Source organism: Pantherophis guttatus, chromosome 13 (genome assembly GCF_059756535.1).
Source record: "Pantherophis guttatus breed Tessera chromosome 13, ASM5975653v1, whole genome shotgun sequence".
Taxonomy (NCBI): Eukaryota; Metazoa; Chordata; class Lepidosauria; order Squamata; family Colubridae; genus Pantherophis; species Pantherophis guttatus.
In genome coordinates, this window is record NC_142075.1 from 14117668 (window position 1) to 14142312 (window position 24645).

The 24645-nt window shown below is 41.3% G+C and overlaps 1 protein-coding gene across 2 annotated transcripts in view; it reads left to right on the forward strand.

Moving 5' to 3' along the window:
- Positions 1-24645, forward strand: part of ACAN (aggrecan) — an 80466-nt gene that overhangs the window by 37119 nt on the left and 18702 nt on the right. The window contains exons 8-14 of one of the 2 annotated variants that reach the window (XM_060694815.2): positions 1271-1445; positions 5729-5856; positions 7493-7786; positions 8634-8813; positions 12394-14598; positions 15815-15928; positions 22519-22632. In XM_060694815.2, coding sequence (XP_060550798.2) covers positions 1271-1445; positions 5729-5856; positions 7493-7786; positions 8634-8813; positions 12394-14598; positions 15815-15928; positions 22519-22632 — 3210 coding nt within the window. The remainder of the gene's footprint in view (positions 1-1270; positions 1446-5728; positions 5857-7492; positions 7787-8633; positions 8814-12393; positions 14599-15814; positions 15929-22518; positions 22633-24645) is intronic. The other variant, XM_087877948.1, reaches the window with a different exon arrangement.

The window sequence follows — 24645 nt, forward strand, 5'->3', positions numbered from 1 at the left end:
AAACAAACAAAGATTACTCAAAAGCATGGCCAGAGAGAAAGGTTTGGGGTCCTTGCTTGTAGGTTCAGAGTAGGAGCGATGTCCATGAGAATGCATTTCATGACTGGAAGAGAGGAGACAGGAGATGATCTTGCCATGTGCAGGACAGAGTGAGCATTTCTGAGCCAGGTTTCTAACAGGTTGAAATCCCTGCACTAAGCCATGAAGATCAATCTAAGTCACCTCATTGAGCCAGGTTGTGTGAACATGGTTTCTGGGCTCTCTTCCTCACCTCATTCTGCATCTTCTAACTCTCTCCATACTTTTTCCCTTCTTCTCTGACACCTTTTCTCTCTTCAGTTTTTCAACATAGGTGGATGCACGATAGAGTCCACCAACAATCTTCATGATTCTTTCCTGAGAAAGGAAAGAGACACAATCTCTACTGAGATTTTGGAAGAGGATGTTTTTAGAATTATAGAATAGCCGAGTTGGAGGTGTTCTAGTCCAACCCCCTGCTTAAGCAGGAAACCCTATACCACTTCAGACAAATGGTTATTCAACGTCTTCTTAAAAACTTCCAGTATTGGAACATTCACAACTTCTGGAGACAAGTTGTTCCACTGAGTTAATTATTCTGTCAGGAAATTTCTCCTTAGTTCTAGGTTGCTTCTCTCCTTGATTAGTTTCCACCCCTTGCTTCTTGTCCTGCTTTCAGGTGCTTTGGAGAACAGCTTGACTCCCTCTTCTTTGTGGCAGCCCCTCAAATATTGGAAGACTGCTATCATGTCACCCTTGGTCCTTCTTTTCATAAGACTAGACATACCCAATTCCAGCAACCGTTGTTCATATGTTTTAGCCTCCAGTCCCCTAATCATCTTTGTTGCTCTTCTCTGCACTCTTTCTAGAGTCTCCACATCTTTTTTACATCATGGCGACCAAAACTAAATGCAGTATTCCAAGTGTGGCCTTACCAAGGCATTATAAAGTAGTATTAACACTTCACGTGATCTTGATTCTATCCCTTTGTTTATGCAGTCTAAGAACTGTGTTGGGTTTTTTTGGTGGCTGCAGCACACTGCCAAACAAACCTTTTATACAAACCTTTTCCAAGTGTTTGCACCACACAGGAACTCTACCCTCCTCCCATATGAATCAAATGCCAAGAGTTGTACGGAATACAGGAATAACTCCCTGCAAAATATTTTATTTTGTTTCCTTAATTACCACCTGTGTGTCCTATTTCTTTTTCAACCCACTTCCTCCTTCTGTTCTGCTGATTTCTCTGCAGGTGTTGTTTTTCATTACCGGCCATCCACCAACAGATATTCCCTGACTTTTGTTGAAGCTCAGCAAGCTTGCCTAAGCAATCATGCTGTTATTGCTACTCCAGAACAACTACAGGCTGCCTATGAAGAAGGATACGAGCAGTGTGATGCTGGCTGGCTGAACGACCAGACAGTCAGGTAAGGGCCTGGGCTGATGGCTGAGGAAGGAAAGTACCACAAAGAGAGATTTTCCTCTCAGCAGATCAGATTTTTCTTTCTACTTTAATCAGCCTCTGGGGATTCCCCATTAAACAGGATTACCACTAATTTCTATACCCTGTTTTCCCGAAAATAAGACATCCCCTGATAATAAGCCCAATTGGGCTTTTGAGCACATGCACTAAAATAAGCCTTTCTCCCGCCCTTAAAATAAGCCCTCCCTGAAAATATTTAAATGCAGAGCTGGAAATCAGGTAAGACTGCAAGAGGAGCCCCATCTTGCTCCACCGCCCCAAAATAATAAGACTTGCCCAAAAATAAGGCCAAGCGCTTATTTCGGAGTTCAAAAAAATATAAGACAGGGTCTTATTTTGGGGAAAACACAGGTAGATTCTATTATTGGGACGCCAAGGAAAAATTTCCCCATATTATCTATCTGATTGCAAGAATAGAGACCCTGGAATATATGGGATTCTGTCCCAAAGGTGCTTTTTTCAGGAGGCAACTGGACTTTCTAGTTTTTCTTTGAAGATGTTTCGCTTCTTATCCAAGAAACTTCTTCTGAGCCGAAGAAGCTTCTTGGATGAGAAGCGAAACGTCTTCAAAGAAAAACTAGAAAGTCCAGTTGCCTCTTGAAAAAGTACCTTTGGCACATCCATGACCTGGATGACTGAGAATCTCCATAGACATATGGGATTCTGTATATATCTCTCCCCATTGGTCCTCCCAAAGATTCCACTGGACTAATTTTCAATACAAAATGGGGAGCTGCATACAACACACATCACCCAGTGCTAAATTAATCCATTTTTGTTAGGTCCCCGTGATGTCTTGGATCTTACACTAGCCAAATTGGTTGAGTTTGCAGGAACAGGCCACCTGTCCAAAAGACTAAACAGCATTTAAATGATATGGTGTTATGTATAAGCAACCAATGTGATCTTAAGTGCCCTAGGTATACCTGTTATGGGAGCCCAATCAAGGATTAATTGACTGTGTCTACTTGATCAGACTATAATTCAAATATAATTAATCACATTTAATTTTCTCCTGGCCTTCTTGAATGCAATGCTTGTGTGCCACTTAAACTCCAAGGCCAATCCTGAGCTTGGAAAGTTTTGTGCACCTGGATCAGTCTTCTGTGATTCAAAAAAAATGAGAAGGTTTAGCCTTCTACATGGGCAGGCACATGGTGGCTCAGTGGCTAAGACACTGAGCTTGTCGATCGAAAGGTCAGCAGTTCAGCAGTTCGAATCCCTAGTGCCGCGTAATGGGGTGAGCTCCCATTCCTTGTCCCAGCTTCTGCCAACCTAGCAGTTTGAAAGCAGGTAAAAAATGCAAGTAGAAAAATAGGGACCACCTTTGGTGGGAAGGTAACAGCATTCCGTGCGCCTTTGGCGTTTAGTTACGCTGGCCACATGACCATGGAGACATCTTCGGACAGCGCTGGCACTTCGACTTTGAAACAGAGATGAGCACCGCCCCCCTAGAGTCAGGAACGACTAGCACATACATGCGAGAGGAACCTTTACCTTTTCCTTTAGCCTTCTACATTTTTCCAGGCACAGAGATGGATTTCAATGGAAATTCCATCAGGAGAGTTCCCGCTGCAGATTAAAATAATACAATTGAGATTCAAGTTTATAAATTCAGTTGAATCTTACTCCAAGAGGTTCTTCCTGGAAAATGATGCTTGAAATTCTAAGGGTTTTTTTTTTTTTTGTTTAATTTGATTTATATGCCGCCCTTCTCCGGAGACTCAGGGCGGCTTACAATGCATTAAGCAATAGCCTTCATACTTTTGTATATATTTATACAAAGTCAGCTTATTGCCCCCACAAACTGGGTCCTCATTTCACCTACCTTAGAAAGGATGGAAGGTTGAGTCAACCTTGAGCCTTGGAGAGATTCGAACCAGCAGTAATTGCAGGCAGCTGTGTTAATAACAGGGTGCTTAGACCACTGTACTATCAAGGCAGTAAGTAAAGACATCATACCAATAAAGGAGAATATCTGTAGCTCAGAGTTGAAATGAGGGGTTCGATGCTCTCTGAGCTTGCTTGTTTTCTTAATGCCACATCTGCAAGAAAACAAACAAGCTCAGAGAGCACCAAGGACCCCTCAAAGACATAATACTTCTAAAGCCTAAACCAAGGCTTTGAAGCACTGGTATGGGACTCTGCCTACTTTAGAGTTACCAACCCACCCATTTCTTTCTCTCCAGAAAAATATTTACACCCACCTTGTCAGCTCACAGGAGAGTTTCAAATTCTTCAAACTGCAGTGAAGGAGCTGCCAATGACGTACTTTGCAAATCTGAAAGGAAATGCGTTTGTTCTGGCTTAAGCATTTTCTTGATTACTAAGTATATTTTCTCCCCCGCACAAATTTGGAAGGCTGCTTCTATTTATTTTTATCTGTTTTGTTAAACGTATAAGGCTGCTTGATGGCAAGGAGCCTCTTAAGTGGTTCCCAATTGGTTTAACGGCATATCGTCAAACAATACAGAAATCAGTAAGAATGACAACAGCACACATTAGAGCAGTGTTTCTCAACCTTGGCAACTTGAAGATGAGTGGACTTCAACTCCCAGAATTCCCCAGCCAGTTGCCAAGGTTGAGAAACACTGCATTAGAGGAATACAAAACTTAAAACTAAGAAACAATGCAGCATAATAGGGTTGGAAGAATTTATAAACTCAAATCTCTCAATGCAGGTTCACAATGATTTTGAAATCATGCAAAGTTGTTGTCACATTCATTTTATTTTTGTTCAGCGAAGAGATTGATAACGTAATAGTGGGCCAGCTGAGGAACGTGGTTCAGATCTGCCAGTTGTGACCTCACCAGGTACCCAGAACTGAAAGCTTTTGGGCGGACTATGAAGTATTTCCAAAGGTGGTCAGCAAACTATAGCTTTTAACTCTTTATCCATTAAGTACAAGATGAAGGGATCATAAAATTTATTGAGTTAATGAAATATAAATTTATGAAATAGTTTTAGTCTCATTTACTTTGGGAATGTAGCTCCAAACACATTCCCAGAAAGCTAAGTGCAATCCTTACACTGAAAACCCTGGCTACCAAACTGCCTTCTATTGAGGACCTGTATACTGCATGAGTCAAAAAGAGGGCTGGGAAAATATCTACAGACCCTTCGCATCCTGGACATAAACTGTTTCAACTCCTATCCTCAGAATGATGCTATAGAGCACTGCACACCAGAACAACTAGACACAAGGACAGTTTTTTCCCGAACGCCATCACTCTGCTAAACAAATAATTCCCTCAACATTGCCAAACTATTCACTAAGTCTGCATTTCTATTAATCTTCTCATCGTTCCTATCACCCATCTCCTACCACTTATGACTGTAACCTTAAGATTTATATTGACTGTTTCCTAATATGATTTGATTGCTTATTTGTTCCCTATGACTATCATTAAGTGTTGTACCTTATGATTCTTGACGAATGTATCTTTTCTTTTATGTACACTGAGAGCGTATGCACCAAGACAAATTCCGTGTGTGTCCAATCACACTTGGCCAATAAAGAATTCTATTCTATTCTATTCTATTACAGTAGTGGCCAAAATTGGGGAAACCTTTTGGGGGAAAAAATGTATTTTTGAGGTTTGATGGCTAATAACACCACTTTTGGGGGGGGGTAGTACCATAAAATTATATATCAATGGAAAGATAATTTAATCAAGAATGTAATGCAATAACTTTTATGAAGGATTTGCTATTAGAATAGCAGTCACAGTATAAAGAAAAAAAAGTGAAACACGTAGAAAAAAATGAGATATACAAAAATTATCGCCATGTCAGTTAATACTTAGCTGGGTAACCTTTAGCATGAATTATGGCCCTACAACGTCTTCCCATGGAGTGAACCAAGTCTTTGAGTTCTGCAGCTGTTATAAGGGGAAACCAAGATTGAATGATTGCTTCTATTAACTGGATTTTATTGCTGGATCGCTTCTGACCTATAACTTTTCACAAAATACAGATAATTGAACAAACTTTGTTGCATTACATTCTTGATTAAATTATCTTTCCATTGATATATAATTTTATGGTACTAGCACCCCCCCCCCAAATGTGGTGTTATTAGCCATCAAACCTTAAAAATATACTTTTCCCAAAAGGTTTCCACAATTTTGGCCACTACTGTACATGATCCTAGCCCACCTAAAGCATTTCTCAACTATGAGTGAACAATTCTGAGACCTTTGATGATATTTATCCCTGTTGGCCAGGTATCCCATTGTCGTTCCACGCAGCAAATGTTCTGGAGACAAAGAAAACTTCCCTGGAGTGAGGTCATATGGTATGCGCCCAGCATCAGAAAAGTTTGATGTCTACTGTTATATTGAAAGACTGAAAGGTATGTTTACATTTATGGGACCTTCTGGAGAAGTGCTTTATTCATATCTGATGTAGTCATGGAAATAGGGCTGGACAACATTTTAGTTTCAATCTCCAAAGAGGAAGGAAGGTAGAAGCAGTCAACAAGATCTTAAGGTGTTGAAGGCTGAAGTGCTCTGAGACAAAGACCTTTCTGGAGACCAGGAATATGACCTGAAGAAAGGTTCATGAAGCGGGTTTCAGAGCAGAGAGGATATTTATTTACAGGAAAAGCATTATAGAGATAGACACAGCCTAGAGCAGGGGTTGGAAACATTAAACACTCAAAGAGCCATTTGCACCCGTTTCCCACAGAAAAGAAAACACCGGGAGCCACAAAACCCTTTTGACATTTAAAATGAATATCACACTGCATATATCCAATTTCTCACCACATATTAAGCATACTGGTAAACTAGTCTCATCAGCAGTGAAAGCAAATGAGTCTGCCCACGTACCATTAAACGTTCTGGTTTCTTCTGAAACTTTTCTTGGATTTATCCATGGTTGGCCTCCCAGGGGTTGAAAAGCTCAATAAATCACATACCAGTGGGTGTCACACATTGGCAGTTCTGACACATATTTTGAGTGACAGGGAGCCGCAGCAGAGGGGTGAAAGTTCCACGTGCGGCTCCAGAGCCATGGGTTACCGACCTCTGGCCTAGACCCTAGCTAAGTACAGCCCACTAAGAAGAAAGTCAAAAGGTTGAGCTTTGTTATAAATGTGTCCTGGAAGAAAAACAGAACTAAGTGACTTCAGATTAGCAATCACTTAGACCCGTATTTCTGAACCTTGGCAACTTTAAGACATATAGACTTCAACTCCCAGAATTCTCCCACCGGAATTCTAAGAGTTGAAATCCACATATTTTAAAAGTTGATCATGTTGAAGAACGCTAAGATAAAGACAAGCAAAAGGTGAGGTAAAGAGGACCTATGGTTATCGATAGGCCAGGAAGCCTTGATGAATCAACACATTGGATTTGGACCTCCCACAAAACCAACTGCATCCATTTATGGGATTTTTCAGCTGCTTGGAGGTGTTATGGATATATGCTAGATCTATGCTCCATAGAATCTGAGAAAACTTGAATCCCAAGTACTATATTTGTTTGTTTGTTTGTTTGTTTGTTTGTTTGTTTGTTTGTTTGTTTGTTTTAATTTGTATACCACCCTTCTCCAGCAGGACTCAGGGCAGTGAACAGCCAGAATAAAACAGAACATACAAAATTTAAAAACAGTTTAAAAATAATTAAATATTTTGGCCGCCATTTAAAACAACCCAATTAAAATCAATTCAATTTAACCAAAAACAGTGGGATCAAGCCAGCCCAGCTAGGTGAAATAAATTAGTTTTCAGGGCCCGACGAAAAGTCCGGAGGTCTGGTATTGTACGTATCTCTGGGGGGAGGTTGTTCCAGAGGGCGGGCGCCGCCACAGAGAAGGCTCTCCCCCTGGGGGTCACCAGCCGACATTGTCTGGCAGACGGCACCCTGAGGAGGCCCTCTCTGTGCGAGCGAACTGGCCGGTGGGAGGCTATTGGTGGCAGAAGGCGGTCTCGTAAATGTTGCTCTAATGCAGGTAGGATCTCACCACCTTTCATTCATTATCTGTAGGTGAGGTCTTCTTTGCAACTCAGACGGCACAGTTCACCTTCTTGGAAGCCCAAAGATACTGTGTGAGTCAAAACGCGACCATGGCTTCCACTGGACAACTCTACGCTGCCTGGAAACTAGGCCAGGATAACTGTCAGGCAGGCTGGTTGGCTGATGGAAGCCTCCGATATCCCATTGTTCATCCCCGCCCTACCTGTGGTGGAGAGAAGCCCGGTGTGAGAACGATTTACTTGTACTCCAACCAGACAGGATTCCCCGACCCGCAATCAAAGCACCACGTCTTTTGCTTCAAAGGTAAGGAACTGCTCCTCTTTCTAGAACTAGGGAAACAATCTTTTCCATCCAGAATTTAACCTTCCTTCTTTTATATCAGGGGTTCTCCAAACCTGGCAACTTGAAGTCTTGTGGATTTCAGCTCCCAGAATTCCCCAACCACCATAGAGTTTGGAAACCCCTGCTTTATATCATAGAACATAGCATCATAGGGTTGGAAGGTCTTCTTTGGAGGTCTTCTAGTCAGTCAAATAATTTAACAACCGGTTCTCTGCCCTAATGATCGGCTGGATGGGCGTGGCCATGGAATGTGACAGGCAGCACTCGGCCTCCTGCAGCCCCCTGGGAGCAAAACAGGCCACGGGGGGAGGACATGCCACTCCCTCTGCACCCCGTTTTGTGCCTAGGAGGCCTCCCTGAAGCCTCCTGGGAGCGGAAACGGGCCACAGGGGGACACACCGCACCCCCACACCGCATTTTTGGCCTAGTAGGCCTCCCTGCACTTACCTGGAAGCCAAAATGGGGCCCAGGGGGACTCCTGGAAGGGGCAGGGAGGGACCAGCCAGCAATTTAACTACCGGTTCACCCAAACCGGCCCGAACCAGATAAATCCCACCACTGCTTCTAGTCCAACCCCTTGCTCAAGCAGGAGACTCTACACCAGGAGTCTCCAAACCAACTCCAAGACTCTCAGACCCAAATTCCAAGAATTCTCCAGTCAGCCAGAATCGATTACAGTTATGCCTTGACTTACAACAGTTTGTTCAGTGATCATTCGAAGTTACAACACCCATCATGAAGACATCATTCTACATCTATCTCGAATTTCCTATTTGGATATCCTGAACAATGATTTTCTGTCTTTCAGCAATGCCATCTCTGTATGGGGAACTAGAAGAAGACTTAATTGCAGTCCAGACAGTCCCTGGTGTAGAAGAAGTTCCTTCTGGGGAAGAAACAACTGTGGAGATGGAATTTGCCACTGATTCTGACAATCAAACTGAGTGGGGAACAGAAGTATTTCCAACCGATACATCACTGTTATCTGGTAAGTAAGTGCCATTGATCAGATAAATAAGTTCCATTGGTCCAACTTCAGAATAAACTGCTGCAGCTGCAAATTTTCTGAGAGTATAGGAAACTGTGAATATATATTTAACAATAAGAACGTAGTAAAACCTCACCTTAATACTTGTAACGAATTCCCATTTAACAGGTTTCAAATTTAATGAATGAAATCTAGATCCAGACTAATTCTCCCCATTCCCCAAAAATGCACAGAGTCCAGATAATCTCAAAAATTTTGTACATATGTAAAAAAAAAAAAATTGCATTGTTTGCACATATCTACTACCTTTGTCATGTACTTCATTCACCTGTAACTACAGCAGAGGTGGGTTTCAGCAGGTTCTGACCAGTTCTGGAGAACCGGTAGCAGAAATTTTGAGTAGTTCGGAGAACCGGTAGTAAAAATTCAGACTGGCCCCACCCCCATCTATTCTCTGCCTCCCAAGTCTCAGCTGATCAGGAGGAAATGGGGATTTTGCAGTATCCTTCCCGTGGATTGGGGTGGGAATGGAGATTTTACAGTATCTTTCCCAGTGGTGAGATTCGAATAATTTAACAACCAGTTCTTTGCCCTAATGGCCAGATGGGTAGGTGTAGCTCAGTGGTCATGTGACCGTGTGGGTGTAGCTAACTCAACGTCACTCACATCGATGGGTGCTTCACCTTAGCTGTTACAATGTAATCAGGGTTAAGCAGAAGGCAGTTTCTGTAAGCAGGGCAATAAAGATTAGGCTAGAAACAACACCAGAATGTTTCCTTCCTGCCTTCCTTACAGGATTAGCCCTGTATAAAGTGGCCAACAACCAGTTCTCCGAACTGCTTAGAAAGTTAACAACCAGTTCTCCCGAATAGGTGCGAACTGGCTGAATCCCACCACTGATCTTTCCCCTGCCACTCCCACCAAGCCACGCCCACCAAGCCATGCCATGCCCACCAAGCCACACCCACAGAACTGATAGTAAAACATTTTGAAACCCACCACTGAACTACAGGCTACAAATAACACACATTTATGCTAGGTGAGTCGAAATTGAGAGTTTAGTGTGTGATGTGAACCCAGGCTCTTTTTGGGCGCCAGTTTTATATTTAAATGGCAAACCACTTTAGGAAAAAACCTTCCCAAGAAAACTGCAAGGATTTGTCTAGGCAGTGTCTGAGAATTGAATTGAATTCTCATAGAATTGAACAAAAATTCCTCGTTATAACCCATTGATGTCTGCAGCTTTCTGAAACTGGTCACATTCTTTGCCTAAAAACCTATCCATGCTATGTTGATGCAAATTGGCAGAACAAACCAAAAAATCCGCTGAGGATTGTTAACGGAATAAATACAGCAATATGGCCTCCTTTCAGGTTATCAGATCAATAACGAAAATCCCCCAGATGTTGACATAGACTTTAGCAGAGAAAGAAAAGCTATATCCGCATCAAGTAATGGGCATTAACACTACTGCCGAAAAATTAAGCTCTTGGAAATCTATTTGACAAAAATAATAAGAACTTGGTTTAAAATACTTATTTACAGAGTCGGAGAAATAATATAGCAGATGTTTCCAGATGGGAAAAATTAAACCTTTTCTGGTTAGGAAGAATTGGCGCTATCAAAATGAATATTTTACCAAGACTTAACTTGCTTTTCTGTATGATTCCAATACATATTGAAAAGATATTAAGCAACTGGCACAAATGAGTAATGAATTGCATATGCTCCAATAAAAGATCAAGGATTAAATTCAAGATGTTACAGGATTCAAAAGAGTGAGACAGATTAAAGAGAGTGAGGGTGGCATTCATAGATATTTCTGGTCTGATACAAATAGAAACAAACTGCAGAATACATTATGCAGTAATAAGTAATATATTAAATGTCTGGGATAAAACAAGAAAATAATAAGCCCTGATTGTTCCCCTGTTGTTTTGTTATTAACTGTTTATTTTTATGATGAGCAAAACACTGAAATTCATTCCGTGGAGAGAAAACAATCTGTTTAGATTGCAATATTTGATTACTAACAAGACAAAGATAAAATCTTTCGAGACTCTTCACAATGGTCTCGTACACTTCACTGAGTTTATCTTCATAAAAATAAGAGTACAAAAATAACTGCAGAAACAAAGGGGGAAACGTAGAGACGCCACTGAATTTAAACATTTTATAATGTATCACTCAGAATATCTGGGTGCCCTTATTTATAAACTGATGAAGTCTGATCCAGAAACAAGTTCAAGTTTATACTGTAGAATTAAAAGGATGCAGAACTTATAGATGTAGTAACAGATGAAAACTTCAATGGAAGAATGTGAAATTTACTCTGAATATTACATTTAGAGAAAAATTATACATTTCACTCTTGGTATATTACTCCAGTTTTGATTACCAAAAATGGAGAAAACTTTTTCTTAAGGTGTGTATACATCCTTGCTCTGTAAACAATTGCTACCAACCTGCCTTCCATTGGGGACCTGTATGCTGCACGAGTCAAAAAGAGGGCTGTGAAAATATTTGCAGACCCCTCGCATCCTGGACATAAATTGTTTCAACTCCTACCCTCAAAACGACGCTATAGAGCACTGCACACCAGAACAACTAGACACAAGGACAGTTTTTTCCCCGAACCCCATTACTCTGCTAAACAACTAATTCCCACAACAATGTCAAATAATTTACTAAGACTGTATTACTATTATTCTTCTCTTCCATACTAGTATCTATCTCTTCCCACTTATTACTATAACCACTGTATTTTTCGGAGTATAAGATGCACCTTTTTCCCCCCTAAAAGGGGGTGAAAATTTAGGTGTGTCTTATACACCGAATGTAATCCCGCCCACCCACTGGCCCCCACCCTTTGGCCTCTGCCTCCCAGCAATTTACCTCCTTGCTGCAAGCAGCAAGAAGAAACAGCTTCTTTCAGTTTCAGCACTTCCTAATTAGCACAAGTTGATTGGATCGGCCTCCTAACTCTCAGCTGTTTTGCTCTCAGCTGTTTTGCACGGGCCTCTGCTGCTTGCTGCAAGGAGGTAAATTGCTGGAGCAGATTTTTTTTTTCTTGTGCTAATCAAGCTATGCTGAAAACAAAAATGAAAGTAAAGCAGGCTGTTTGCTGTTTGCTGCAACGAGGCAAAATTGCTGGGAGGCAGAGGCAGAGGCAGATTTTTTTTTTCCTCACCAAAAAAGGTACGTGCGTCTTATAGTCCAAAAAATACGGTATGTTGCTTGTATCTTTCAATTAGATGGTTTTTATTTGTTTCCTAGTACAATTTGATAGCTTAGTAACCTTGACTATCACTAAGTGTTGTAACTTTTTGTTCTTGATGAATGTATTTTATTCTCCTTATGTACACTGAGAGCATATGCACCTAAGACAAATTCCTTGTGTGTCCAATCACACTTGGCCAATAAAGAATTCTATTCTATTCTATATATATTTCATGTATTGCAGAATAATGTTGCTTTTTTAAGAAAGGGGTTTGAACGTAGTCTAAAGCTGATGTTCCTTTTTGTATCGCTTGAGTATTCACCCTTGCATCTTGTGCTCTCTGTTTCTCTTTCATGCAAGTGAGTCCATCAGCTGTGAGTCAATCAACCGATCTTCCCATTGATGCAATACCTGATGAAACAAGCTCAGAAGCTCCAATTACAGAGACATCTGCTTCTGGTTGGACTTCCGGAGCCCCAGAGATAACTGGAACGGTCGAACCTAGTGAAACACCTTCAGGATTTGGAGAATTTCCCTCTGGAGTCCCTGAAATAAGTGGGCTGCCTTCTGGAGAAAGTGGGCTACCATCAGGAGACATCAGTGGCCTACCTTCTGGGGTTATTGAAGTCAGCACCTTACCTTCTGGAGAAGAAGAATTATCAGGGATTAGTTCAGAAACCCAAGAAGAATTACCTGGGCTCCAGGAAGGCAAAGGGACCCCAGAATTTAGTGGGTTGCCTTCTGGATTTAGTGGAGGCCATTCTGGTATTGATCCCAGTGGCTCACCATCTGGAGAGTATGATTATAGTGGTCTCACATCTGGATTTCCTACTGTGTCTCTGGTGAATGCCACTTTGACGGAAGTTGTGACCACAGCAACAGAAAGGGAAATGGAAGGGAAAGGGACAATTGGAGTCAGTGGAGATGGAGATGTTTCAGGTTTCCCCTCTGCCGACTGGGGTGTAAGTGGCGTAACTAGTGGATTGCCCTCCGGAGTTGATGTCTATGGAACCAGTGATATCAGTGGGTTTTCTTCAGGAACTGGTATCAGTGGGAATCTATCTAGCACGTCTGATATCGGTGAATTACCATCAGGACTTGATGTTAGTGGACAGTCATCTGGCTTATTAGATATCAGTGGATTGTCCTCAGGAATTGACTTCAGTGGAACCTCTGTTGGGACACCTGATTTAAGTGGCGATGTCGAATTAAGTGGCCAACCTTCAGGTATTGATGGGAGTGGTGAACCTTCAGGTGTTACCTTCATTGATACCAAATTATTTGAAGTGACAACTCCTTCATCTAAAGAAGAAGAAGGGAAAGGATTTATAGAAGTAAGTGAATTACCTTCAGGAGATGAAGATCTATCAGGCACTACACCAGGAATTTTAGATGTGAGTGGCCAGCCTTCTTCTGGACAAGTAGACTTCAGTGGGTGGGCTTCAGGAGTTAGTGAAGTCAGTGGGCTTCCTAGTGGACTAACAGACATTAGTGGAGAAAGCTCCGGCATTGATCTCGTCAGCAGCACTTCATCTGGAACATATGATTATAGTGGTCTCACATCAGGGTTTCCTACAGTTTCCCTTGTGGATACAACTTTGGTGGAAGCCGTAACACAGCCATCTGTTGCACAAGAATTAGGAGAAGGGACATCTGGGATATTAGAAGTAAGTGGGCTTCCTTCAGGACAGGAGGAAACATCTGGAGCATTATATGATGTGACAACATCTAGCGGAGCATCATCTGAGAAAGTTGACTTCAGCGGGACTCCCTCAGGCACTCCATATTTTGCTAGAGAAACTGATGATCTCACTGATGTAAGTGGAGCATCTTCAACCACAGCCAGTGCTAGTGGTGATGTCTCTGGATTCCCAGAAATTATCTTAATAACTGATTCCATAGAAACAGTGACAAGACCAACAGTTTCAGAGCAACTGATTGGAGGAACCGATTCTTTCCATTTTCATGAACCAAGTGTGGAAGCCTCTGCATCTGGGGCAGAAGTTTCTACATATCCTGAAAGTACCATGTCATCCCCAGAATATCATGAAATCAGTAGTAAGGCCTTCACGTTTCATGAAACTAGTGTAGAAACCCCTTTGTTTAATGAAACAACTGACGAAACATCAGTCTCATCAAAAAGCCACCTAGAAACTTCAACCCATTATGAACCAAGTGGAGAAACGTCTTCATTATCTGAAAGTTACTCAGAAACATCTGGGACACCATTCATCAGTGGCTTACCCTCTGGGACTTTTGATGAAAGGATTCAGTTTAATGGAGACAGTTCAGGTCCAGCACCTGAGGCAGTGTCAGATACATCAGAGAAAGGCTTTTCGTCAGATGTCCTACTTAGAACCAGCAGTCCATATGTTGCATTAACTGAACATTCAAGGCTTCTAACAGAGACTCAGGCTGAAACAGAGACCAGTACATATCCAACACCAGAGCTGGAAACAAGAGATGGTGCTGCTCCAGGGATTCCACCACCATCACCAACAGCTACTGATCTCCTTCCTACAGTTTCATCGGAGATGACCGATGGGATACAGCTTATTACACAAGGTAAATTCAGAAATGCATGTATGCAATGGAACTTCCAATAGACAGTATGCTAAATTTTCACCCTCGCTGATCTTTCTCTTATTTCTCCCATGACATAGCTGTGGTGACCCAGGCCCAAGTAAGTAGTAGGAAAATCAGTCAGTGAAAAAACAAACTTTATTCGAACAGCTGAGAATTACTTCATTCCCAGCGTCTTTCAACTAAATTAAAATAAATTCCTCCCAACCCAAATTCCTCAGTCCTATCGCAAAGCCACAGCTGGGAGGTAAAAGAAGTTAGAACATTGTAATGTCAGAGGGACTCATAAATTCTATAACTTTCCAAATAAGAGGGAGCAAAAAATATATATATCTGTCCCTTATACCAGTTGATTTGTTTTTTTAAAAAATGGTTTTACCTATCTAGGAAATAAAATGCTCAGTTTTCTCTAAAGTATTGATGAAAACCCCAAAGTTCTTTGAATCCTACTACACCGTACACTCAGAAAGGACTTGAGTATTGACTAATAAAAGCACATAGTTATAAAATTATATTGGTCTCACCAAAAACCATGAACTATTATTTCCATATGATCTCACATGTGGTAGCTGTACAAAGTTCATAGCAGGGGTGAAATCCAAATTTTTTTACTACCAGTTCTGTGGGCATGCTTGGTGGGCGTGGTGTGGTTTGGTGGGCGTGGCAGGGGAAGGATACTGCAAAATCTCCATTCCCACCCCACTCCAGAAGGATACTGCAAAATCCCTATTCCCACCCCACTCTGGGGCCAGTCAGAGGTGGTATTTGCCAGTTCTCTGAACTACTCAAAATGTCTGCTACCGATTCTCCAAACTACTCAAAATTTCCGCTACCAGTTCTGCAGAACCTGTCAGAACCTGCTGGATTTTATCCCTGGTTCATAGGCATTGAAAGAGTTTTCTGCCCAAAGCTTTGGACCAAATATAATCCTTAATTTACTTTTACAATCCTTAAAGCCCACAGGGGCGACAGGAGTGAGTGAAGTAGAGTTCACAGGTGTGGACAAACAATTTTGCCTTACTAGGGAAAGGAAGTTTCTTTCAGGATTGTGCTAAGATGCCAGTGGTTTTATTTCATCCACACTGGAACTGAACCCTTATTTGGGGACAAGAAAGTCTCATCAAAAAGTAACTTTAAAAGTAACTTTAAGCTTGATGACCCTGGAGAATTATTAAAGATAAAATGTTTTTAATTGCAGCTACACCTAAGACTTGTGAAGAGAAACTATGTGGAACTGGGACCTGCCACGAACATGAAGGAAACATCACCTGTTTATGCCCAACTGGATTTATGGGTGATTACTGTGAGATAGGTGAGTCTTGATTTCTTCTTAATGATGATGATGTTGTGTCTGACTCTTGATGATTCTATGGGCCAGGTGTCTACACATCTTCCAAAGAACAGTTTCCCTGTTCTTTGGCGGCCTGGTTTTCTTTTACTGCTAACTCTTCCAAACATGCAGTAGTGGCCAAAATTGTGGAAACCTTTGGGAAAAATGTAGTTTTGAGGTTTGATGGCTAATAACACCATTTTTGGGGGGGGGAGTTTCAAGATAATCCTATTCCACTGCTGGAAAGGCCTGGGAATAGCCCAAACCTTAACTCAATTGAAAATCTATGGAGCTGACTAAAGAAACTGGTTAATCAGAAGCGACCCAGCAATAAACCCCAGTTAATAGAAGCCATCCTTCAATCTTGGGTTCACATGATAACAGCTGCAGAACTAAAAGACTTGGTTGTAAGATGTTGTAAGGCCATAATTCATGCTAAAGGTTACCCAACTAAGGATTAACCGACATGGTGATCATTTTTGTATATCTCATTTTTTCTATGGTAATAATTTTTGTATATCTCATTTTTTTCTATGTGTTTCACTTTTCTTCTTTATACTGTAACTGCTATTCTAATAGCAAATCCTTCATAAAAGTTATGGCATTACATTCTTGATTAAATTATCTTTCCATTGATATATAATTTTATGGTACTACTCCAAAAAAAAGTAGTGTTATTAGCTTTGTTGTTGTTGTTGTTGTTGTCAGTTGTGAAATCGTGTCCGACCCATCATGACCCCATGGACAACGTTCCTCCAGGCCTTCCTGTCCTCTACTATCCTCTGGAGTCCATTTAAGCTCACACTGACTGCTTCAGTGACTCCATTCTCTGTCGTCCCCTTCTTCTTTTGCCCTCAATCGTTCCCAGTATTAGGTTCTTCTCCAGTGAGTCCTTCCTTCTCATTAGGTGGCCAAAGTATTTGAGTTTCATCTTCAGGATCTGGCCTTCTAAAGAGCAGTCAGGGTTGATCTCCTCTAGGACTGACCGGATTGATTGTCTTGCAGTCCAAGGGACTCGCAGGAGTCTTCTCCAGCACCAGAGTTCAAAGGCCTCAATTCTTTGGCGCTCAGCCTTCCTTATGGTCCAATGTTCACAGCCATTGAAAGTTGCAACTGGGAAAACCATAGCCTTGACTATATGCACTTTTGTTGGCAGGGTGATGTCTCTGCTTTTTAGTATGCTGTCTAGATTTGCCATAGCTTTCCTCCCCAGGAGCAAGCGTCTTTTAATTTCTTGGTTGCAGTCCCCATCTGCAGTGATCTTGGAGCCCAGGAAAATAAAATCTGTCACTACCTCCATTTCTTCCCCATCTATTTGCCAAGAATTGAGAGGATGCCATGATTTTAGTTTTCTTAATATTGAGTTTCAAGCCAACTTTTGCACTTTCCTTCTTCACCCGCGTCAAGAGGCTCTTTAGCTCCTCTTCACTTTCTGCCATTAGAGTGGTATCATCTGCATATCTGAGGTTGTTGATATTTCTCCCAGCAATCTTAATTCCAACTTTTGATTCATCTAGCCCTGCCTTTCTCATAATGTGCTCTGCATATAAGTTAAATAGGCAGGGTGACAGTATACAGCCTTGCCGGACTCCTTTCCCAATTTTGAACCAGTCAGTGGTTCCATGTCCAGTTCTAACTGTTGCTTCTTGACCCACATATAGGTTTCTCAAGAGACAAATAACATCTCTTTAAGAACTTGCCACAATTTGTTGTGATCCACACAATCAAAGGCTTTAGCATAGTCAATGAAGCAGAAGTAGATGTTTTTCTGGAACTCCCTAGCTTTCTCCATGATCCAAATTCCATGTTGGCAATTTGATCTCTAGTTCCTCTGCCTCTTCGAAATCCTGCCTGTACTTCTGGTTATTAACTAGTTTTAGAAAATACATTTTTCCGAAAAGGTTTCCACAATTTTAGCCACTACTGTAAGTCCATTGTTTTCTTCTTCTTATCTCAAAGTTCATTGTTAACCACTGAGATGCAAAGTGGCTAAAAACATTAATCATGACAGGTCAGCTTTCTGAAAGCATGTTTGAATTCCAACTATTGAACTGCTCTCAATTCCATTATATCTAGAACTCTTCCAATGAAGAGCTCTGTCAGAAGGAGTAAATAGCAGCAGAATTACATCCCCAGAATGCTGGATCTGCCTTTCTTACTGAACAATTGGAAAACTCTTGTCAATAGTAGGAATTTGAAAATAAGGTGGCAGGTTGGAGGTCAGGATTAACTTTCATCTCAACTGCTATACTTTCAACTTTCATCTTCGCTCCTCCACACTTGTCTTGTTGCAACATAAGAGGAAAGCAGAATAGTAAATTTAAGGAAAGAATTGGGGAGAAGAAGGCAGAAACAGCAGAATGGGACAACTCGCCCGGACAACTCGCCGCAGGGCAATTCAATTTAATGATTTAAAATAAATAAAACATTATTTTAATTTTTGTCATTCACATTTCACTCTCTCCCTCCTTTTGAATCCTTTCTTTAATGATTCTATCCTACCATTTCTTTGATATTAGTGTAACAGCCATGGTGGCACTGTGATTAGAATGCAGTTTTGCAGGCTACTTCTGCTGACTGCCAGCTGCCAGCACTTTGGCAGTTTGAATCTCACCAGCTCAAGGTTGACTCAGCCTTCCATCCTTCCGAGGTGGGTAAAATGAGATTGTTGGGGGCAATAGGTTGACTCTATAAAGTGCTTAGAGAGGGCTGTAAAGCACTATGAAGCACTGTGAAGCGGTATATAAGTCTAACTACTATTGCTATTGCTAACCTTCAGCAAGTTGTCCCATGATGAATTGGCATGGCAAGTTGGCCATGACAAGTCAGCTGTGGCAAATTAGCCATGGTGAGTTGGCTTGGCAACTTGGCTGCAGCAAATTGTCATAGATCCAGAAAAAAAACATGAGGACAAGAATGTACTAATCTAGTATAAGGAGTAAGGGTGGATCCAGAAATAGCCAGGCAACCAACATAACAAATGAAGGATAACAGGTTGGTAGGAAGAATAACATTTCAAGTCTAACCTTGATATATTGCAAATCTAGGATGTGGTGTGATTGGAAGAGTAAGTGGGGAGGTATTTGCTAATTTCAAGTCTTGTTTTGCAATTAGTTGATTCATTTTGTGTTTCTGGGTCAGGTTTCACAAAAACCATGGGCCAATTTATAGAAGTTATGGGTATTAGTTTTGAAGGCAGAATGGCTGACTCTGAATGCCATCTTGGCTTTCTTGTATGTTGGTTGGTACTCTGAGGGCTGCTGAGACTAATTGAGTAAGGGATCCAATCCAGCTGGGCACTGCTTAGGAAACTATAAAGATAATAACATTTTTGTCTGTTGGTTGGTAACGTACTTTGTTGAATGCCACTCTGGTGGATCACTTTTTTTGAAATTTCCTACTCTCGGTTTCTGTTTTTGTTGATTTGAAGAAAATACATGAGCCATGGCTAGGAAGGTATATGATAGATATTGTGTTTTGCAGATTAAAAATAAAAAGTGTGGGGGTCTACTTCTGACAGCATAGTCCACATACTAAAAATTGATGCCTGAGCTCTTCCGCCCATATGCTGTTGCACATTGTTCTGCACTGTTTGCTAAATACTTATTATCAGAATTTATTATTTTTTTTAAAAAAAAAAGTACATTGCAAGCCACAGAATCCCAAGTCACATATAAAAATATATGAAATTAATTGATAATCCGTCACCTCTGCAGTCTTGGGCAAAGGCACAAATTGTCTAGAATTTTCCTTATTATATATTATTCCCAAACTTAGATGGATTTCAGATGTGTGGATATCACACATACACACACTCAGAATTCCGTAGGTGTTGTTGATAATTCTGGGAAATAAGATGACATATCTGGAGGCTGACAGGTTGGAAACATCCATTTTTGGTGATGATTTTTCCCAGGAAACAAAATTGCAGCCTCCAATATCCATGGATGTGTCTCAGGGAAGCAGAATTTGTAGAAGGGAAATGGCACAGCCAACTGCTAAAGAAAGCAAAACCTTGTACCGCATTCAAAATTCAAACCTTAGATACCAGAACAGAAATGTCAAGACAGGCCAGAATCGTAGTCAAGAATATTTTTATTTTATTTTATTATTTTATTAGATTTATATACCGCCCTACTCCTGCAGGACTCAGGGCGGTGAACAGCCAGATAAAACACATTAATTACAAAATTTAAAAACAGTATAAAATCTGATTAAATAATTTGGCCCGTGACAATTTAAACAACCCTAATGTTTTTAAGACAAATTTAAAATTCATCATTTGAATTAAAAAGGGAAAAGAAAAAGTTACGCCAGGCCAGCCTGTTGAAATAGGAAAGTCTTGAGAGCGTGGCGAAAGGTGCGTAGATCCGGGATCCTCCGTATCTCCGGGGGGAGCTCGTTCCAGATAGCAGATGCTCCCACAGAGAAGGCTCTCCCCCTGGGGGCCGCCAGTTGACACTGTTTGGCCGACGGCACCTGGAGGAGCCCCTCTCTATGAGAGCATACTGGCCGGTGGGAGGCTATTGGTGGCAGCAGACGGTCCCGTAAATAACCAGGTCCTAAACCATGGAATGCTCTAAAGGTGGTGACCAAATATCAAGTGGAAATTGTTTTCAGCACCCTGGACAGGTCATTACAAGTAATGACTAGTGTCAATGCAGCAACAAAACTGCTATAGAACTTCTAGTCCTGATTATTTCCTGCCCTAGACTTTCCATAATGGAAACATGGTCCCTACCTTGTGCCTCGCCAGCATTCACGAATCTGAAAATATAGATATATACATTTATTATTCTTTGCTGCAAAACATTTTTCTTATCTAGGTCACCATCTTTGTACATTTGCAGCAAATGCTAATCTTTTTTTTTTTTAGCCCTACTGCAGAGATAATTTCTAGATTATCAGTATTTCAGGATCAACATTTCTAAAGCTTTTCGCTCCCTCAGAAACTGAAGGACAAATCTTTCAAGGATAAAGGTACAGTTTTATGAACAAACATAAACAAGAGCCAATTCCATTTGATAGCCTTGAATATTTTCTTCTTACAATTAAAATTGTTTCCATGCATGTTGGTTTTGTTTTCTTGAGCTAAGAAAACACCATTAGGCAACTTTTACTATCTTTTTCATCAATCAGTAAAGCAGCAGGAAAGTACACTTCTAATGGACTCCAGTTTTCAGGCTCACGAAATACCGACCTGACTACAATCTATCTTAATATTTTGAAGGCAATTCTGATTTGCTTGTATGAAATTCTCAGTCAACAGGTAGTTTCATTGGTGCCTAAGAGGCAAATTTAGCTCTCTCTCAGATGGGCAGTCATCAATGACCATTCACTCAGCCCAGCTCTCCTGTCATTGGGCTGGTCACAAGTTAACAGTTGAGTCTTTTCAGGAACTGTGTTGGGGAGCTTCAGCTATTAGTCTTAATCCTGCTTGAGCAGAAGATGATTTAAGATGCATTATGCATCTTTGGGTTAAATGCATTTAGAATAGAGTAGAGTAGAGTAGAGTAAGAGTAGAGTAAGGGTAGGGTAGGGTAGGGTAGGGTAAAATAGAATAGAGTAGAGTAGAGTAGAGTAGAGTAGAGTAGAGTAGAGTAGAGTAGAGTAGAGTAGAGTAGAATAGAATAGAATAGAATAGAATAGAATAGAATAGAATAGAATAGAATAGAATAGAATAGAATAGAATAGAATAGAATAGAATTCTTTATTGGCCTTATATGATTGGATATACAAGGAATTTGTCCCTGGTGCATAAGCTCTTATGAGTTTTCTTATTGATTTTTTTTTATTTTATGAGATGATTGAATTTTCTTTGATCCTTCAATGAACCAAGCATAAGAAAGTGGCCATTCTCCACATTTTTCTTACATTTACTAATTAAGGATATCCCACTCTTCCCATAATTTGGAGTAATTGAATTCCATCTGGGCTTGACTGTCATTCTGGTAGTCACTGAAACATTATGGTAGCCAGGGATTTGCCAAGCTTTTTTTTTTTTCCCCTTTTTCTTATGGTTGGGAAATTCTTCCCTTCCATTTCTCACACATTTTCTTCCACTTCACTGGGTGCAGTTTCACTTAACCCAGGGGTCTACAACCTTAAACACTCAAAGAGCCATTTGGACCCATTTCCCACAGAAAAGAAAGCACCGGGAGCCACAAAACCCTTCCCGTGCCTCACTATTTCTCCCGCAGCCACAAAGCTAACATATGTAGTTGAATGAAACGTTCTGTTTTCTTCTGAAACTTTTCTTGCATTTATTCATGGTTGGCCTTCTGGGAGTCGAAAAGCTCAATAAATTGCGTGCAGGAGGGTGTCGCACATTGGCAGTTGTGATGCATATTTTGAGTGACAGGGAGCTGCAGCAGAGGGGTGAAAGAGCCACATGCGGCTCCAGAGCCACAGGTTGCTGACCTGAGACTTAGCCCCAATCTCCAAATGGGTCTCTACGAATATTTTCGTTCACTGCCTCCTTCTATATTCTGGTTAAATCAAGAAAACCGAATCTCCTGTGGTGGACTTTCTGCCCAGCCAAAGTCCTAATGGCAGCCCTTGATTTCTTCCAGACATTGATGAGTGCCACTCCAACCCCTGTCTGAATGGAGCTACCTGTGTCGATGGCATCCACACTTTCACATGCTTATGCCTTCCCAGCTACGGAGGGAACCGCTGTGACATTGGTATGGCCTGCTACCTTACCCAGCTTCAGCTAACTCTACTAACTGTATATCCCTTCTTTTTTTTTTTCTGGGGGGTTTGGGGAAAAAAAAGACAATCTAACACACATACACCCAGTACTATTGTATTGCACCCTTTTCTCATCTCATCCAATTAACTCCTAAAATATCTGTTGCTGTGGGTAGGGGGTGGGGCGAAAACTTATTTTCTCTTACAGCAGTAGCTCTTAGACTTACATACTGCCCCATAGTGCTTAACAGCACTCTTTGGGTGGTTTACAATGTCAGCATATTGCCCCCAATGAGCTGAGTCCTCATTTTACCAACCTCGGAAGGATGGAAGGCTGAATTAACCTTAGACCGGTCAAGATCGAACTCCTGGCTGTGAGCAGAGTTAGCCTGCAATAGTGCATTCTAACCACTGCATCACCAGGGCTCTTATCATGATCTATCATGAGCCGTGGTAGCACAGTGGTTAGAATCAGGGGTGAAATCCAGCAGGTTCTGACAGGTTCTGGAGAACCGGTAGCGGAAATTTTGAGCAGTCCAGAGAACCAGTAACGGAAATTTTGAATAGTTCGGAGAACTGACAAATACCACCTCGGGCTGGCCCCAGGGTGGAGTGGGAATGGAGATTTTGCAATATCCTTCCCCTGGAGTGGGGAGGGAATGGAGATTTTGCAGTATCCTTCCCCTGCCACGCCCACCAAGCCACACCATGCCCACCAAGCCATGCCCACAGAACCGGTAGTAAAAAAAAAATTGGATTTCACCACTGGTTAGAATGCAGTACTGCAGGCTACTTCTGCAGACTACCTGCTGCCAGCAATTCAGCAGTTCGATTCTCACTGACTCAAGGCCTTCCATCCTTCCGAGGTCAGTAAAATGAGGATCCAGATTGTTGAGGGCAATATGCTGAGTCTGCAAACAGCTTAGAGAGGACTGTAAAGCACTGTGAAGTGGTTTATATGTCTTAAGTGTTACTGCTATCTACCATTGACTTCAGTCAAACACATAAAGGCTTGGAAGTTAAATAGAGTCTGGCCTGGTTAAGCCACTCATGGGAAACCATCTGGAAATGTTGAAAGTTCTTCTAAGCTCATACAAAGGGAACACCTATAGTTTCTATAGGGAATTTTCCAATCCCTTCACTAGTATAGGCCATAGAGAAGATCTGTATTTTCTTCTGTGTAATGAACGAGCATCTCGTGTTTGCGTGCACTTTCTCTCCAGGGCATAATTGGAATATGTATTAGGTGCCTGGTGGCTCAGCAGACTGATAGCATTGTGATTAACACCAGCTGTCTGCAATTACTGTAAGTTCGAATCTCACCAGGCTCAAGGTTGACTCAGCCTTCCATCCTTTCTAAGGTAGGTAAATTGAGGACCCAGTTTGTGGGGGCAATAAGCTGACTTTGTATAAATATACAAAAGTATGAAGGCTATTGCTTAACGTATTGTAAGCCACCCTGAGTCTCCAGAGAAGGGCGGCATATAAATCAATTTTTTTTAAAAAAATTGTTATAAAAGAAGATTCTAATCAGGTGGAGGTATACATGTCGCTTCTGTTTGTGTGCCATGGGTCTGTTCTGGCCCAATTCCCCAAACACGACAAACCCTCTGTAATCAACCAACAATTCCTTTATTAGGAGCGCCAGCAGCCCCAGCAAAAAGTCTCTCTCTCACACACACAGCAGGCTAACAAGTCTGTCCGGCAGGGAGATGAATAGTTGTCTGCCAAATCTATTCATCTCCGCCCCCTGCCTTATATATATATAATTTTTATTAATATATTCTATACACCAATACACAAATAAAATATACAATCCTGCCACCATGGTATAATATGATTACATTGTCCATAAGTATAAAGTCATTCCTTTATACATACATATTTGCCATCATATATATACATCATCATATATCTATTCTATCCCACCTTTTCTGGACCCAATCGTACCATACTTTCCAACTGTTATAAAATTCGGAATCTTTTTTACCATTGATCAATCTAGT